The 16,759-nt window shown below is 40.7% G+C and overlaps 1 protein-coding gene across 3 annotated transcripts in view; it reads right to left on the reverse strand.

Moving 5' to 3' along the window:
* The window catches only part of TH (tyrosine hydroxylase), a 230,676-nt gene that overhangs the window by 52,619 nt on the left and 161,298 nt on the right, over positions 1–16,759 (reverse strand). For all 3 annotated transcript variants that reach the window (XM_056526869.1, XM_056526870.1, XM_056526868.1), the window contains exon 4: positions 14,289–14,377. In XM_056526869.1, the coding sequence (XP_056382844.1) occupies positions 14,289–14,377 (89 nt within the window). The remainder of the gene's footprint in view (positions 1–14,288; positions 14,378–16,759) is intronic.

The following is a 16,759-nucleotide window of genomic DNA, read 5'->3' on the forward strand; positions in this document are numbered from 1 at the left end:
AACTGGATGTCATCGAGGAATCAAAGAGTGAGTGGGCCAGTCCGATAGTCTTAATACCCAAGTCAGATGGTATGTTGCGATTCTGTAAAGACTTCCATAAACTTAATGAGGTGTCCAAGTTTGATGCATAACCCATGCCCCGAGTTGATCAGCTTATTGAAAGGTTAGGACAGGCTCAGTATTTTTCTGTTTTGGACCTCACCAAAGGGTACTGGCAGCTGCCCTTGACAGAGGCTGCCAAAGAGAAAACAGCCTTTATCACACCAGAAGGTTTGTTCCAGTACAAGGCATTACCCTTTGGTTTACATGGCACTCCCGCTACCTTTCAAAGGCTAATGGATATTGGTACATCATCGGTATCCTCATCGGTATGCCTCAGCTTACTTATCTGGACGATATCATCATCCACAGTACAGACTTGGAGAGTCACCTTCCAAAAGTACAGGCAGTGGTAGACTCCCTTAGGTTAACTGCTAACCTTAAAAGGTGTGCCATAGGGATGGAAGAGACCAAATACCGGGGGGAGTCATTGGGCGTGGAGTTGTCAAACCCCAGGTAAACAAAATAGAGGCCATTTGGAATTGGCCCTGACCTGTCACTACCCGACAGGTGAGGTCATTCTTAGGAATGGTGGGTTACTATATGAGGTTTATCCCACATTTTGCGATAGTGGCCGTGCCCTTAACAAACCTCCTGAAGGGATGCAAGTCCGTCATGGTGCGTTGGAACGAACAGGCAGTGCAGGCGTTTTCCGCTTTGAAGTCGGCCCTATGTGGGTCTCCGGTGTTGGTGACACCCGACTTCAAAAGGGAATTTGTGGTACAGACCAATGCCTCTGAATTTTACAGGTAGGTCTCAGTGCTGTACTCTCCCAGGAAGTCAACGGGAAGGAGCATCCCGTTGTCTTTCTCAGCCGAAATCTGACCCGGCCGAGACCAGGTATAGTATAGTGGAGAGAGAGTGCCTGGCCATTAAGTGGGCACTCGAGTCTCTCCACTATTATCTATTGGGCAGGAAATTTAATCTCGTCACAGATCATTCCCCCCTTAAGTGGATGTGTGAAGCCAAGGAGAAAAATGCCAGGGTCACTAGGTGGTTTTTATCATTACAGAACTTCAAGTTTAGGGTTGAACACAGAGTTGGTCGTTTGCTAGGCAATGCTGATGCCCTATCACGAGTTCACTTTTGTACAAGTGTTCACCCCCTCAATCTTGAACAAGGGGGGGGGGTATGTGAGAAGGTGAAAGGTATGGTAGTGGATGGGCGATGTGTCACCAAGGCTCCTGGCTTTGGAGAAGTAAGAGCCGGTATTCATTCAGTGTCTGTGCGGCGATGCAGACTGACACTATGGCCGTAGTATGGATGGAAGGCAAATCCGGGATGGCTCTTACTAGGAATGACAAAGTGCAGGGTGGGGGTCATTCCCCCCAATCCAGGCTGCCTTTTGTTGTCCTTAAAGGCAATCTGTTTCATCAGCTGAGGGGGATTTGCAAGTTGCAGCTCACACTGCCAGAGAGAGCTGGGAGTGGAGTTCTTCCCTACATTTGCTCCAAGGTTGGAAGCTGGTGAGCAGCCTGCCTGGAGGACTGGAAAAGACTTGCTTGATGCTGCATGGTATAGACACAGGTGTGAACAAACACCTAAGGAATACAGGTGGACTTTTGTTACGTTTTCCTTTGTTCTACATTTAAAGAATGTTTGCTGTGCAATAAGTGTGAATAAAACACTGAACTTTGATTGGGAAAATACTGCTTCCTTGCCTCTATACTGCAACTGCACTGATTTGCAAGAGCGAGTCATCACATTACCTATGCTGTCATTCCATATCTACACGGTCATTCCATTCCTACACTGTCATTCCATTCCTACACTGTCATTCCATATCTACACTGTCATTCCATTCCTACACTGCCATTTCATATCCACACTTTCATTCAATATACCCACTGTCATTCTGTATCTACACTGTCATTCCGTATCTACACTGTCATTCCGTAGCTACACTGTCATTTCATATCTACCCTGTCATTCCATACATACACTGTCATTCCATATCTACACTGTCATTCCATATGTACACTGTCATTCCATTCCTACACTGTCATTCCATACCTACACTGTCATTCCATACCTACACTGTCATTCCATACCTACGCTGTCATTCCATTCCTACACTGTCATTCCAAATCTACACTGTCATTCCAAATCTACACTGTCATTCCATATCTAAACTATCATTCCATTCCTACACTGTCATTCCATTTTGACACTGTCATTCCATATCTCCACTGCCATTAAATATTTATACTATCATTCCATACCTACACTGTCATTGCATTTTGACACTGTCATTCCATATCTACACTATCATTCCATGCCTACACTGTAATTTCATTCCTACACTGTCATTCCATATCTACACTATCATTCCATTCCTACACTGTCATTCCGTATCTACACTGCCATTCCATACCTACACTGTCATTCCATATATACACTATCATTCCATATCTACGCTGTAATTCCATTCCTACACTGTCATTCCATATCTACACTGTCATTCCATATCTACACTGTAATTCCATTCCATACCTACACTGTCATTCCATTCCTACACTGTCATTCCATACCTAAGCTGTCATTCCATACCTACGCTGCCATTCCATACCTACACTGTAGTTCTATATCTACACTGTCATTCCATATCTACACTATCATTCCATACCTACGCTGTAATTCCATTCCTACACTGTCATTCCATATCTACACTGTCATTCCATATCTACAATATAATTCCATTCCATACCTACACTGTCATTCCATTCCTACACTGTCATTCCATACCTAAGCTGTCATTCCATACCTACGCTGCCATTCCATACCTACGCTGCCATTCCATATCTACACTGTCATTCCATATCTACACTGTCATTCTGTAGTGAGCCTCAAGGTGTAAGGGCAGATGGTTTTGCCCAAGGGTAGATAGTATTAACCCCTTCATGTTCGTGATGCCAGGGCATGGTTTGCCTATGTAACCACCCGAAGGTGGAACCGCTAGTCCTAGGTCAGGCAGGGGCAAATAATAGTCCAATGCCAGGTTAAGGTTAACAGTAATTTTTACCCAGGTTAGACAGGTGTTACAGTCTATACAGTTTGGCCAGGATCCCAAAGAGATGACAGTAACACAGGGGACCTCACAGCTTTCTGGGACTTGCAGTGACTGGAGAGATTATAGGTGCAGGCCACGCTGACTATAATTGACTTGACTGAAGATGTTGACATCAGATAAAGATGACTTGACTTACTGACTTGTGGCTGCAATTTAGGTTGAGGCCTCCAGATGTGTTGGACACTCGCTCTGAGACGTCCGGACTGGACTTGACTTCAGCAGGAAGTGAAACACAAGAGAGAAAAGAGCGAGATTGTAGTACCTCTCCCTCTTATAAAGGGGGGCTGAGCAAGGAGCCCATAGGCCAACTGTGGGTCATCTGGTCACCTGGTGCTCTCTGGGTAAAAAATATATAACTTAAACATGTGACAAAAATCATGTGACTAACAATCACGTCACCCCCTTCAAAAGGACCTTTGCACTTAATATACAACCTATACACATTATGGGGGAACACTGCAGGAGAGCCCTGATGACGTACAGAGGCTCAACAAGTCAGGACTGTAGGAACGTATCCTGTACTGGGACATCATAATTCCATATCTCCACTGTAATTCCATATGTCCACTATCATCCCATTCCTACACTGTCATTCCATTCCTACACTATCATTCCATTCCTTCACTGTCATTCCATACCTATACGGTCATTCCATATCTACACTTTTATTTTATACCTTCATTGTCATTTTATATCTACATTGTCATTCCATACCTACACTGTCATTCCATATCTACACTGTCATTCCATATCTACACTGTCATTCTATACCTACACTGTCATTCCATATCTACACTGTCATTCTATACCTACACTGTCATTCTATACCTACACTGTTATTCCATATCTACACTGTCATTCCATTCCTACACTGTCATTCCATATCTATATTGTCATTCCATACCTACACTGTCATTTCATATCTACACTGTCATTCCATATCTACACTGTCATTTCATATCTACACTGTCATTCCATATCTACACTGTCATTCCATTCCTACACTGTCATTCCATTCCTACACTGTCATTCCATATCTATAGTCAATCCATACCTACACTGTCATTACATATCTACACTGTCATCTCATACCTACACTGTCATTCCATTCCTACACTGTCATTCCATACCTACACTGTCATTCAATCCCTAATTTTCATTTCATATCTACACTGTCATTCTATACCTACACTGTCATTCCATATCTACACTGTCATTCCATATCTACACTGTCATTTCATATCTACACTGTCATTCCATACCTACACAGTCCTTCTATATCTACACTGTCATTCTATATCTACACTGTCATTCCATATCTATATTGTCATTCCATATCTACACTGTCATTCAATCTCTAATTTTCATTTCATATCTACACTGTCATTCTATACCTACACTGTCATTCCATATCTGCACTGTCATTTCATATCTACACTGTCATTCCATACCTACACTGTCATTTCATATCTACACTGTCATTTCATATCTACACTGTCATTCCATACCTACACTGTCATTCTATATCTACACTGTCATTCCATTCCTACACTGTCCTTCCATATCTCCACTGTCATTCCATACCTACACTGTCATTCAATTCCTACACTGTCATTCCATACCTACACTGTCATTCCATATCTACACTGTCATTCCATTCCTACACTGTCCTTCCATATCTCCACTGTCATTCCATACCTACACTGTCATTCAATTCCTACACTGTCATTTCATATCTACACTGTCATTTCATATTTACACTGTCATTCCATATCTACACTTTTATTCTATACCTACATTGTCATTTTATATCTACATTGTTATTCCATACCTACACTGTCATTCCATATTTACACTGTCATTCTATACCTACACTGTCATTCCATATCTACACTGTCATTTCATATCTACACTATCATTCCATAACTACACTGTCATTCCATATCTCCACTGTAATTCCATATGTCCACTATCATCCCATTCCTACACTGTCCTTCCATTCCTACACTATCATTCCATTCCTTCACTGTCATTCCATATCTACACTTTTATTCTATACCTACATTGTCATTTTATATCTAAATTGTCATTCCATACCTACACTGTCATTCCATATCTACACTGTCATTCCATATCTACACTGTCATTCCATATCTACACTGTCATTCCATACCTACACTGTCATTCAATTCCTACACTGTCATTCTATAGCTACACTGTCATTTCATACCTACACTGTCATTACATATCTACACTGTCATTCCATATCTACACTGTCATTCTATATCTACACTGTCATTCCATACCTACACTGTCATTCCATTCCTACACTGTCCTTCCATATCTCCACTGTCATTCTATAACTACACTGTCATTCAATTCCTACACTGTCATTCCATATCTACACTGTCATTCCATACCTACACTGTCATTCCATACCTACACTGTCATTCTATATCTACACTGTCATTCCATATCTACACTGTCATTCTATATCTACACTGTCATTCCATATCTACACTGTCATTCCATACCTACACTGTCATTCTATATCTACACTGTCATTCCATCCCTACACTGTCATTCAATTCCTACACTGTCATTCTATAGCTACACTGTCATTTCATACCTACACTGTCATTCCATTCCTACACTGTCCTTCCATATCTCCACTGTCATTCTATAACTACACTGTCATTCAATTCCTACACTGTCATTCCATATCTACACTGTCATTCCATTCCTACACTGTCATTCCATATCTACACTGTCATTCTATAGCTACTAGTGTTGAGCGGCATAGGCCATATTCGAATTCGCGAATATTCGCGAATATATGGACGAATATTCATCATATATTCGTGAATATTCGCATATTCGTAATATTCTCATTTTATTTTCGCGTATACGAAAATTCGCGTATGCGAAAATTAGCATAGACACAAATTCGCATATGCGAAAATTAGCATATGCAGATTTTCGCATATGCGGAAATTTGCACACCAGTCTCACACAGTAGTATTAGAGCCTTCTTTACACCACTCAAGCTGGAAGCAGAGAGGGATGATCACTGTGATGTGTACTGTGAAAAAAAAAAAAAAGAATATTCGTAATTACGAATATATAGCGCTATATTCGCGAATATTCGCATTGCGAATATTCGCGAGCAACACTAATAGCTACACTGTCATTTCATACCCACACTGTCATTCCATAGCTACACTCTCAATCCATTCCTACACTGTCATTCCATAACTACACTGTCATTCTATACCTACACTGTCATTACATACCTACACTGTCATTCCATACCTACACTGTCATTCCATTCCTACACTATCATTCCATTCCTACACTATCATTCCATTCCTTCACTGTCATTCCATACCTATACTGTCATTCCATATCTACACTTTTATTCTATACCTACATTGTCACTTTATATCTACATTGTCATTCCATACCTACACTGTCATTCCATACCTACACTGTCATTCCATATCTACACTGTCATTCCATATCTACACTGTCATTCTATACCTACACTGTCATTCTATACCTACACTGTCATTCCATTCCTACACTGTCATTCCATATCTACACTATCATTCCATAACTACACTGTCATTCCATATCTACACTGTCATTTCATATCTACACTATCATTCCATAACACCACTGTCATTCCATATTTACACTGTCATTCCATTCCTACACTGTCATTCCATATTTACACTGTCATTCCATAACTACACTGTAATTCCATATTTACACTGTCATTCCATTCCTACACTGTTATTTCATACCTACACTGTCATTCCATATCTACATTGTCATTCCATTCCTACACTGTCATTCCATATCTACACTATCAGTCCATTTCTACACTGTCATTCCATTCCTACACTGTCATTCCATACCTACACTGTCATTCCATATTCACACTGTCATTCTATACCTACACTGTCATTCCATATCTACACTGTCATTCCATATATACACCATCATTCCATTCCTACACTGTCATTCCATTCCTACACTGTCATTTCATACCTACACTGTCATTCCATTCCTACACTGTCATTCCATATCTATACTGTCATTCCATACCTACACTGTCATTCCATATCTACACTGTCATTCTATACCTACACTGTCTTTCCATAACTACACTGTTGTTCCATATGTACACTGTCATTCCATTCCTACACTGTCATTCCGTATCTACACTGCCATTCCATACCTAAACTGCCATTCCATACCTAAACTTTCATTCCATTCCTACACTGTCATTCCATATCTACACTGTCATTCCATATCTACACTGTAATTCCATTCCATACCTACACTGTCATTCCATAACTACACTGTCATTCCATATCTCCAATGTCATTCCTTACCTACATTGTCATTTCATTCCTACACTGTAATTCCATTCCTACTCTGTTATTCCATTCCTACCCTGTCATTCCATATCTACACTGTCATTCCATTCCTACACTGTAATTGCATATCTACACTGTCATCCCATTCCTATATTGTCATTCCATATCTACACTGTCATTCCATATCTAAACTTTCATTACATACCTATACTGTCATTCCGAATCTACACTGTCATTCCATTCCTACACTGTCATTCCATACCTACACTGTTATTCCATACCTACACTGTCATTCCGTATCTACACTGTAATTCCATACCTACACTGTCATTCCATTTCTACACTGTTATTTCATACCTACACTGTCATTCCATATCTACACTGTTATTCCATATCTACACTGTCATTCCTTACCTACACTGTCATTCCATACGAATGATCTAATTAGTACTGGCAAAATCCTATTGTTAATGATAATGCCCGGTTGACAGTATATTAATACATTTCCAAGAGGAATAACAGAGGAATAGTACTGAATTTAATGGATACACTGAGGTGATAAAAGTGTCAAGGATATCTTGGTATGATCACTGAGGAAGAGCCCAGTGGACTTGAAACTTGACTGATCCTGCGTTCCTGTCTTTGACACTGCTCCATTGCCTCAACATCATCATGGACTAACAGACCCACTGGTCTGCATCCGTTACTTGTTAACCTCGGGCGCGCTCCCCCACGTGGATACTCCGTGAACTGGACTGAGAAGTACAACCCGCACCTGCATCTAAAACTGCGCTCGTCATACTGGATAGAAGGCCAGCGCAGAGGTCACAGTCTGCATACAGAGCTTAGATGGGGACCTGCACTTCTACGGCTAGATTCCGGTGAGTGGTAGAGTGTCATTTCATTCCTACACTGCCATTCCATTCCTACACTGTCATTCCATTCCTACACTGTCATTCCGTATCTACACTGCCATTCCATTCCTACACTGTCATTCCATTCCTACACTGTCATTCCATATCTACACTGTCATTCCATATCTACACTGTCATTCCATATTTACACTGTCATTCCATATCTACACTGTCATTCCATAACTACACTGTCATTCCATATCTCCACTGTCATTCCATATCTCCACTGTCATTCCATATCTACACTGTCATTCCATTCCTACACTGTCATTCCATTCCTACACTGTCATTCCATATCTACAATATCATTCCATACCTACACTGTCATTCCATACCTACACTGTCATTCCATATTTAACTGTCATTCCATATCTACAATATCATTCCATACCTACACTGTCATTCCATACCTACACTGTCATTCCATTCCTACACTGTCATTCTATTCCCATATCTACACTGTCATTCCATATCTACACTGTCATTCCATTCCTACACTGTCATTCCGTTCCTGCACTGTCATTCCATATCGACAATGTAATTCCATACCTACACTGTCATTTCATACCTACACTGTCATTCCATACCTACACAGTCATTCCATATCTACACTGTCATTCCATATCTACACTGTCATTCCATACCTACACTGTCATTCCATACCTACACTGTCATTCCATACAAATGATCTAATTAGTACTGGCAAAATCCTATTGTTAATGATAATGCCCGGTTGACAGTATATTAATACATTCCCAAAAGGAATAACAGAGGAATAGTGCTGCATTGCACTTAATCTAATGGATACACTGAGGTGATAAAAGTGTCAAGGATATATTGATACAATCACTGAGGAAGAGCCCAGCGGGCTTGAAATGCGTCTGGTCCTGTGTTCCTGTCTTTGACACTGCTCCATTGCCTCAACATCACCATGGACTAACAGACCCACCGGTCTGGATCAGTGACTTGTTAACCTCTGGCGCGCTCCCCCACGTGGATACTCCGTGAACCGGACTGAGAAGTAAAACCTGCACCTTCATCTGTATGAACTCGGCATACTGGCTGGAAGGCCAGAGATTACAGTCTGCATACAGAGCTTAGATGGGGATCTGCACTTCTACGGCTAGATTCCGGTGATTGGTACAGTGTACCGAAGAACTGACACATGGGAAAAGAACCGCAACTCTCAGCAGCATAGCTGCACAAAATATCGGCATTACCTTTCCTATTTCATTCAGCTGCTGTCACTATGCTTTAAACTATACCAAAAACTCATTCTTAAACCACTGTATGCACTGTTCGAAACAGCTGGTAGCCTGGTACCCTACTTTTCTGCCCACTGTGATGACGGTCAGGGCGGATCCCTACAAATAAGCAGAGTGTCATTTACATTTAACTCTTTATAATCATTTTTAAATGTGTTTATCTACTTAACTTTTTATGCATTAAGAACCACTAGGGCCCAGTAGTTCTTCTTTTCATTAGTCAAATAAATTGTTATATGTATATAACCTTTCCAGTGGAACAGTTTTTTTTTTTATCCCTGCACTTGTAAATTTTTGAAGTTTTATAGGCTATATCTTCTCTTTTTTTTTTTTTTTTTACCTTTCTCATAAATTCCACACCAATTTCCTTATCTAAACCACAGCTTCCAACCATTTAATAAACAGCAGACCCTCTCCCCTGGTCACATTACTTAAAAATGTTCTTATCTACCCATACCATAGCCCCCTACCTATTCATGTTAGTTCAGACATAACACCCTCACACCAGCCCTTAGTCCTAGAGAACCTGTCCATCTCTTAGTATTTATTGCTTACATTTGTGCTGTACAAATATTGATGTAGATTGGGGATTGCACCGGACTGTAGTTTTTGGACATTTTCTGCAGATAGAGAGCACCCATCTCTCTTTCTGTCTTTGATATATATGTCTTGCTTTTAAAGTACACACTTGAATTTGAATTTAGTCACATGCATCTCTTTGCCAACGACTACATGAGGAAGAAGGTTGCAATACCTCCAAAACACGTCATCTGTGCATATTCATGTAATAAACCTTTTATAAGTAAAGTCCTTGCCCATGAGACGATTTAACTCGTCATCCTGATACCGTGGGGATGTGATCCAAAAGCATCTGTTCTTTGATGTTTTCCGTGGATTATTTGTATTGTCCCAGCTCTGTGCTATGGTTGATGCTGGCTGCTACTGCATACTTGTGTCAAGTACTGACCGATTTTACGGTGTTGTGCCATGACCATGACACCTTCGGGGAAGCGTGCTACCTCTCCCTCTCCTGGGTATTGAATTTACCTGCTTAATGGCAGTAAATGCGCCATTTTAGTTAATGTTTTTCTTTTACACTACATTCGCTTTAGGTTTACAGACTTCATAGGTTAAAAGGACAGTGCGTCTTATCATAAACTGTATATATATTGTAATTTATGAACTAACAAATTACAGAACTAAAGTATATTGCTCTAGCATAAAGTTGGGTTCAGTTCACATTAGACATGCTTTACTATATTAATGATCAATATGGCAAAAACCTCAATAAAATTCCAAAAAATCTCATTATGAATAAATAGGATTTGTTGGTCAGAATTTGGATCTATTATATGGTGGATTTATCACAATTTCAATACTTCTAATATGAGTGAAAGTCATTATGCTAGTGTGACGAAAGATGATACCTAGCACTCACCAGTAATGTACAATGAAGATTTATTATGCCATAGTGTAGTACAAGGACGCATTTTGGCATGGAAGCTTTCCTACGCTGTCTGCTGACAGCTGAGGAGGGCTCCCATGCTGAAACGCATTCTTGTGCCACCTACAAAAAATCAAAATAGACAAATCACCAAGTCCAGATGGCATTCACCCCCGTGTTCTAAAGGAGTTGAGTGGTGTAGTGGACAGACCCCTATTTTTAATATTCATCGACTCTATAATAACAGGGACTGTTCCCCAGGACTGGCGCATGGCAAATGTGGTGCCAATATTTAAAAAGGGGGCAAAAGTTGACCCTGGGAATTATAGGCCTGTTAGTTTAACCGCTATAGTGTGTAAATTGTTTGAGGGTTTTCTAAGAGATGCTAATTTGGAATAGCTTGATAAAAATAAATGTATGACCCCGTATCAGCATGGATTTATGAGGGATCGGTCCTGTCAAACTAACCTGATCAGCTTTTATGAGGAGGCGAGCTCCAGACTGGACCAGTGGAAATCGATGGATGTCGTATATCTCGACTTTTCCAAAGCATTTTATACAGTTCCACATAAACGGTTGGTGAATAAAATGAGAAGGATTGGGCTGGGGGAGAATATGTGTAAGTGGGTAATTAACTGGCTCAATGATAGGAAACAGAGGGTGGTTATTAACGGTACTTATTCTGATTGGGTGACTTACTAGTGGGGACCACATGGGGTCAGTCTTGGGTCCTGTTCTGTTTAATATATTTATTAATGACCTTGTAGAGGGGTTCAATAGTAAAGTAGCAATCTTTGCAAATGATACTCAACTCTGTAAAGCGGTAAACACAATAGAAGACAGGGCACTGTTACAAATGGATCTGGATAGGTTGGAGGCTTGGGCTGGGAAGTGGCAGATGAGGTTCAACACTGATAAATGTAAGGTAATGCACATGGGGAGGAAAAATCCAGACTGGGATTATGTATTAAATGGGAGAACACTTGGGACAACTGACGTTGGAAAAGGACTTGGGAGTTTTAGTTACTAGTAAATTTAGCTGTAGTGACCAGTGTCGAACAGCTGCTGCCAAGGCAAATAAAATCATGGGGTGCATCAATAGGGGTATAGATGCCCACGACAAGGAAATAATTCTACTGCTGTACAAATCACTAGTCAGACCACACATAGAATACTGTGTACAGTACTGGGCACCAGTGTACAAGAAAGATACAGTGGAGCTGGAGAGGGTTCAAAGACGGGCAACCAGGGTAATACGGGGAATGGGAGGACTACAGTACCCAGAAAGATTATCAGAATTAGGGTTATTTAGTTTAGAAAAAAGAAGGCTTAGGGGAGACCTAACAACTATGTATAAATATATCAGGGGACAGTACAGAGATCTCTCCCATGATCTATTTATACCCAGGACTGTATCTATAACAAGGGGGCATCCCCTACGTTTAGAGGAAAGAAGGTTTCTACACCAGCACAGACGGGGGTTCTTTACTGTAAGAGCAGTGAGACTGTGGAATTCTCTCCCAGAGGAGGTGGTCATGAGGAACTCTGTAAAAGAATTTAAAAGGGGTCTGAATGCATTTTTGGAGAATAATAACATCGCTGGTTATGTATACTAGATGTATAGGGACAGACCGTTGATCCAGAGATTTATTCTGACTGCCATATTTGGAGTTGGGAAGCAATTTTTAACTCTAGCATGAAGTTTTATTTATTTTTTTATTTTATTTTTTTGCCTTCCTCTGGATTAACTCAGCAGGGATTCATTAGGGATATAGGTTGAACTTGATGGACTCTGGTCTCTTTTCAACCTTATGAACTATGTTGCTATGTTACTACACTATGACATAATAAATCTTCAGTGTACATTACTGGTGAGTGCTGGGTATAATTTTTCTTCTACCTGTGGCTTTACCCTACCTTGTGCACCATCGCAGATTCCACTGAAGTGCCAACACATCTCTATATTGTGAACTGAGCCCTGGGAAATTTTAAAAAGTTATACGTTGGCATCAGGTCTTTGGCTGTATTATGGCCTCGGTCTCCGGGTCATTGTAAAATAACTGTGTTAACAGTGGTGGCACTTCCAGTCAATGCCAAAGCGATAGTAGCTTTCACATGTCTTGTCATTTCTATTTATCTTAAGAAAAGGTTTTGACATAAAATTCATATACTGTTAATATCAATAGTAGAATAAATTCAAATTATTAAATGGGCTATTCCATCAGGACACATGGACCCTTCATGGCATTTGGATGTCATGGAGGGTGATGCCAAAGCCAGAGATTCAAGCTGCTGCAAAGAGTGGCTATTACTCTGGAGGACTTAGCACATTCTTGCATTACATGATATCACTCTGATTGCAATGGGTTCTTTATGTAGTGCTGGCAAGTCCACATTTTTAAGGGGTATTCCAGGTAAAAAACTTTATTTTATTTTATATGAACTCGCTTCAGAAAGTTAAACAGATTTGTAAATTACTTCTATTAAAAAATCTTAATCCTTCCAATAATTATCAGCTGCTGAAGTTAAGTTGCTCTTTTCTGTATGGCAACAGTGCTCTGTGCTGACATCTCTGCTTGTCTCTGGAAATGCACAGAGTAGAAGAGGTTGGCTATGGGGATTTGCTTCTACTCTGGACAGTTCCCGAGACAGGTGTCATCAAAGAGCACCTAGACAGAAAAGAACAACTCAACTTCAGCATCTCATAAGTACTGAAAGCATTAAGATTTTTAAATAGAAATAATTACGAATCTGTTTAACTTTCTGGAGCAAACTGATATATATATATAAAAAAAAGTTTTTTCCTGGATAACCCCTTTAATGTGAAATGTGACTTTCCAGCACGATCCTTGGTGATCATCTAATGCGTAAGTGAACTTACACCAGAAAGAAGGTTGCCTGGATGGGACAATCCCTTTAAAGGTATGATTATTGATAAATGCTTGGGTGGACATGAAATATATGATACCTTGGGGGGTTTTAGGCTGAAATAGTTGGTATATGGACTTGTAAAAATTATCAATTAACCCTCTTATATACATTGAGTTATTAATTGTAGTACAAATGTATTAACCTTTAGGAAAAGCATGTAACAAAACAGATTAAGCTTACCGGGTGATCCAAATCTAGATCTGGATCGAACTTGGTAACCAAGTGGTGACACTTATCCAGGTCGGAAATTTTAGTAGGAAACCAGTGAACTGTATAGGTTAAAGAAAGAATGTTACAGACTTGTTAAAGGTGCTTTTAGAAGTGAATAAAAGTCATCATAAACCCCCTCAGTAGTCTGCAGTTACAAGGCCTCTGAGTTCTGATATCTTGCTATTATAGCCAGCAGTAACTTTTTCAGCAATGTGTGCTATATTAGTTATTCTTTGGAATCATACTAGATCAGCTTTGAGGCTTGTATGCCCATAACTCTGTTGCAATTTACTAGTTGCCCCTCCTTGGAATACTTTTGGTAGGTGCAAACCACTGCATACCAGGACCAGCCAAAAACACCTGACATTCTGGAGATTCTTTGACCCAGTGTCTAGCCATCACAATTTACCCATTATCAACATTGTTTTGGGTGGAGATTTAGAAAAGTTACCCAACAGTTGGAAATAAGTCACACATACTGTATTCTTCCAGCGGCAAGCACAAAAAGGTGGCATAAGAAACCCAAAAACCTGTGAATGCATATCACTGGGTGTTTCACTGGGTGTTTCAGATAAACAAATTTGTTCAAGGACATATTCAGAGGGGCACTACTAAACTAATCTGTAGACTGGAATGTTTTGGTTTTTTATGTAAGATAATCCCTTTTTTCAAAAGAAAATTCCAAGCAGATTGTTGTTATGGCAGCCTCTTCTGGAATCTGTGCTTAATTTGCACTGCAATCTGCCGCAGACAGTAAGCTCTGTCCCATACACTACAGTGCAGTTCCAGGACTCTTTGACATGTTTCATCTTCCAGCAGAATCCAATTCTACATCAGAAGTTCCTGTATAGAACTTCTGTAGTGTGGACTAAGCAGCAGATTTTTGGGCATATAAACAGCATATGAACCAAGAGATGCTCATTCATCAGATGATTGGATTAGTTGTTCAGCCATTAAATTATTGCTATCAGGCATGCATTGCCACGTGTAAAAGGTAATGAGGCCAAGAGGGATGAATTTAAAGGGCCCACAAATGATTGTGTGTATGGCCTGGCCACATGATTCACTAAGCCTTGTATAAGGGCCCTTACACTTGTAAATACTGTAACTGAAGGCCATATATATATATATATATATATATATATATAGATAGATAGATAGATAGATAGATAGATACACACACACACACACACACAGCTCAAAAAAAAAAAATAGAGGGAACACTTAAACAACACAATGTAAATGTCCACTCAGGTAGTGCAGCTCATCCAGGATGGCACATCATTGCGAGCTGTGAAAGAAGGCTTGCTGTGTCTGTCAGCATAGTGTCCAGAGCATGGAGGCACAACCAGGAGACAGGCCAGTACATCAGGAGATGGGGAGGAGGCCGTAGGAGGGCAACAACCCAACAGCAGGACCACTACCTCCTCCTTTGTGCCACAAATGTGCATGTGTCCACTCAAATGGTCAGAATCAGACTCCATGAGGGTGGTATGAGGGCCCGACGCCCACAGGTGGGGGTTGTGCTTACACGGTGCAGGACGTTTGGCATTTGCCAGAGAACACCAAGATTGGCAAATTTCGCCACTGGCACCCTGTGCTCTTCACAGATGAAAGTAGGTTCACACTGAGCACATGTGACAGACATGACAGAGTCTGTAGATGCCGTGGAGAACGTTCTGCTGCCTGCAACATCCTCCAGCATGAACGGTTTGGTGGTGGGTCAGTAATGGTGTAGGGTGGTATTTCTTTAGGGGGCCGCACATCTGTCCATGTGGTTGCCAGAGGTAGCCTGACTGCCATTAGGTACAGAGATGAGATCCTCAGACCCCTTGTGAGACCATATGCTGGTGCGGTTGGCCCTGGGTTCCCCCTAATGCAAGACAATGCTAGACCTCATGTGGCTGGGTGTGTCAGCAGTTCCTGCAAGAGGAAGGCATTGATTCTATGGACTGGCCCGCTTGTTGCCCAGATCTGAATCCGATTGAGCACATCTGGGACCTCATATCTCGCTCCATCCACCAACTCCACATTGTACCACAGACTGTCCCGCCACCTCATTAGGAGCATGCCCAGGCTTTAGGGAGGTCATATGGGCACGTGGAGGCCACACACACTACTGACCTCATTTTGACTTGTTTTAAGGACATTACATAAAGTTGGATCAGCCTGTAGTGTGGTTTTCCACTTTGATTTTGAGTGTGACTCCATATCCAGACCTCCATGGGTTGATAAATTTGCTTTCCATTGATAATTTGTGTGTGATTTTGTTGTCAGCACAGTCAATTATGTAAAGACGAAAGTATTTCATACGATTAGTTCATTCATTCAGATCTAGGATATGTTATCTTAGTGTTCCCTTTCCTTTTTTTGAGCAGGGTATATACACTTTCCTTGTTTGCTATCTTATACTTCCTGCATACCTAGCAGCAAACCTCACA

The sequence above is a fragment of the Hyla sarda genome, chromosome 6 (assembly GCF_029499605.1).
Source record: "Hyla sarda isolate aHylSar1 chromosome 6, aHylSar1.hap1, whole genome shotgun sequence".
NCBI classification, from domain to species: Eukaryota; Metazoa; Chordata; class Amphibia; order Anura; family Hylidae; genus Hyla; species Hyla sarda.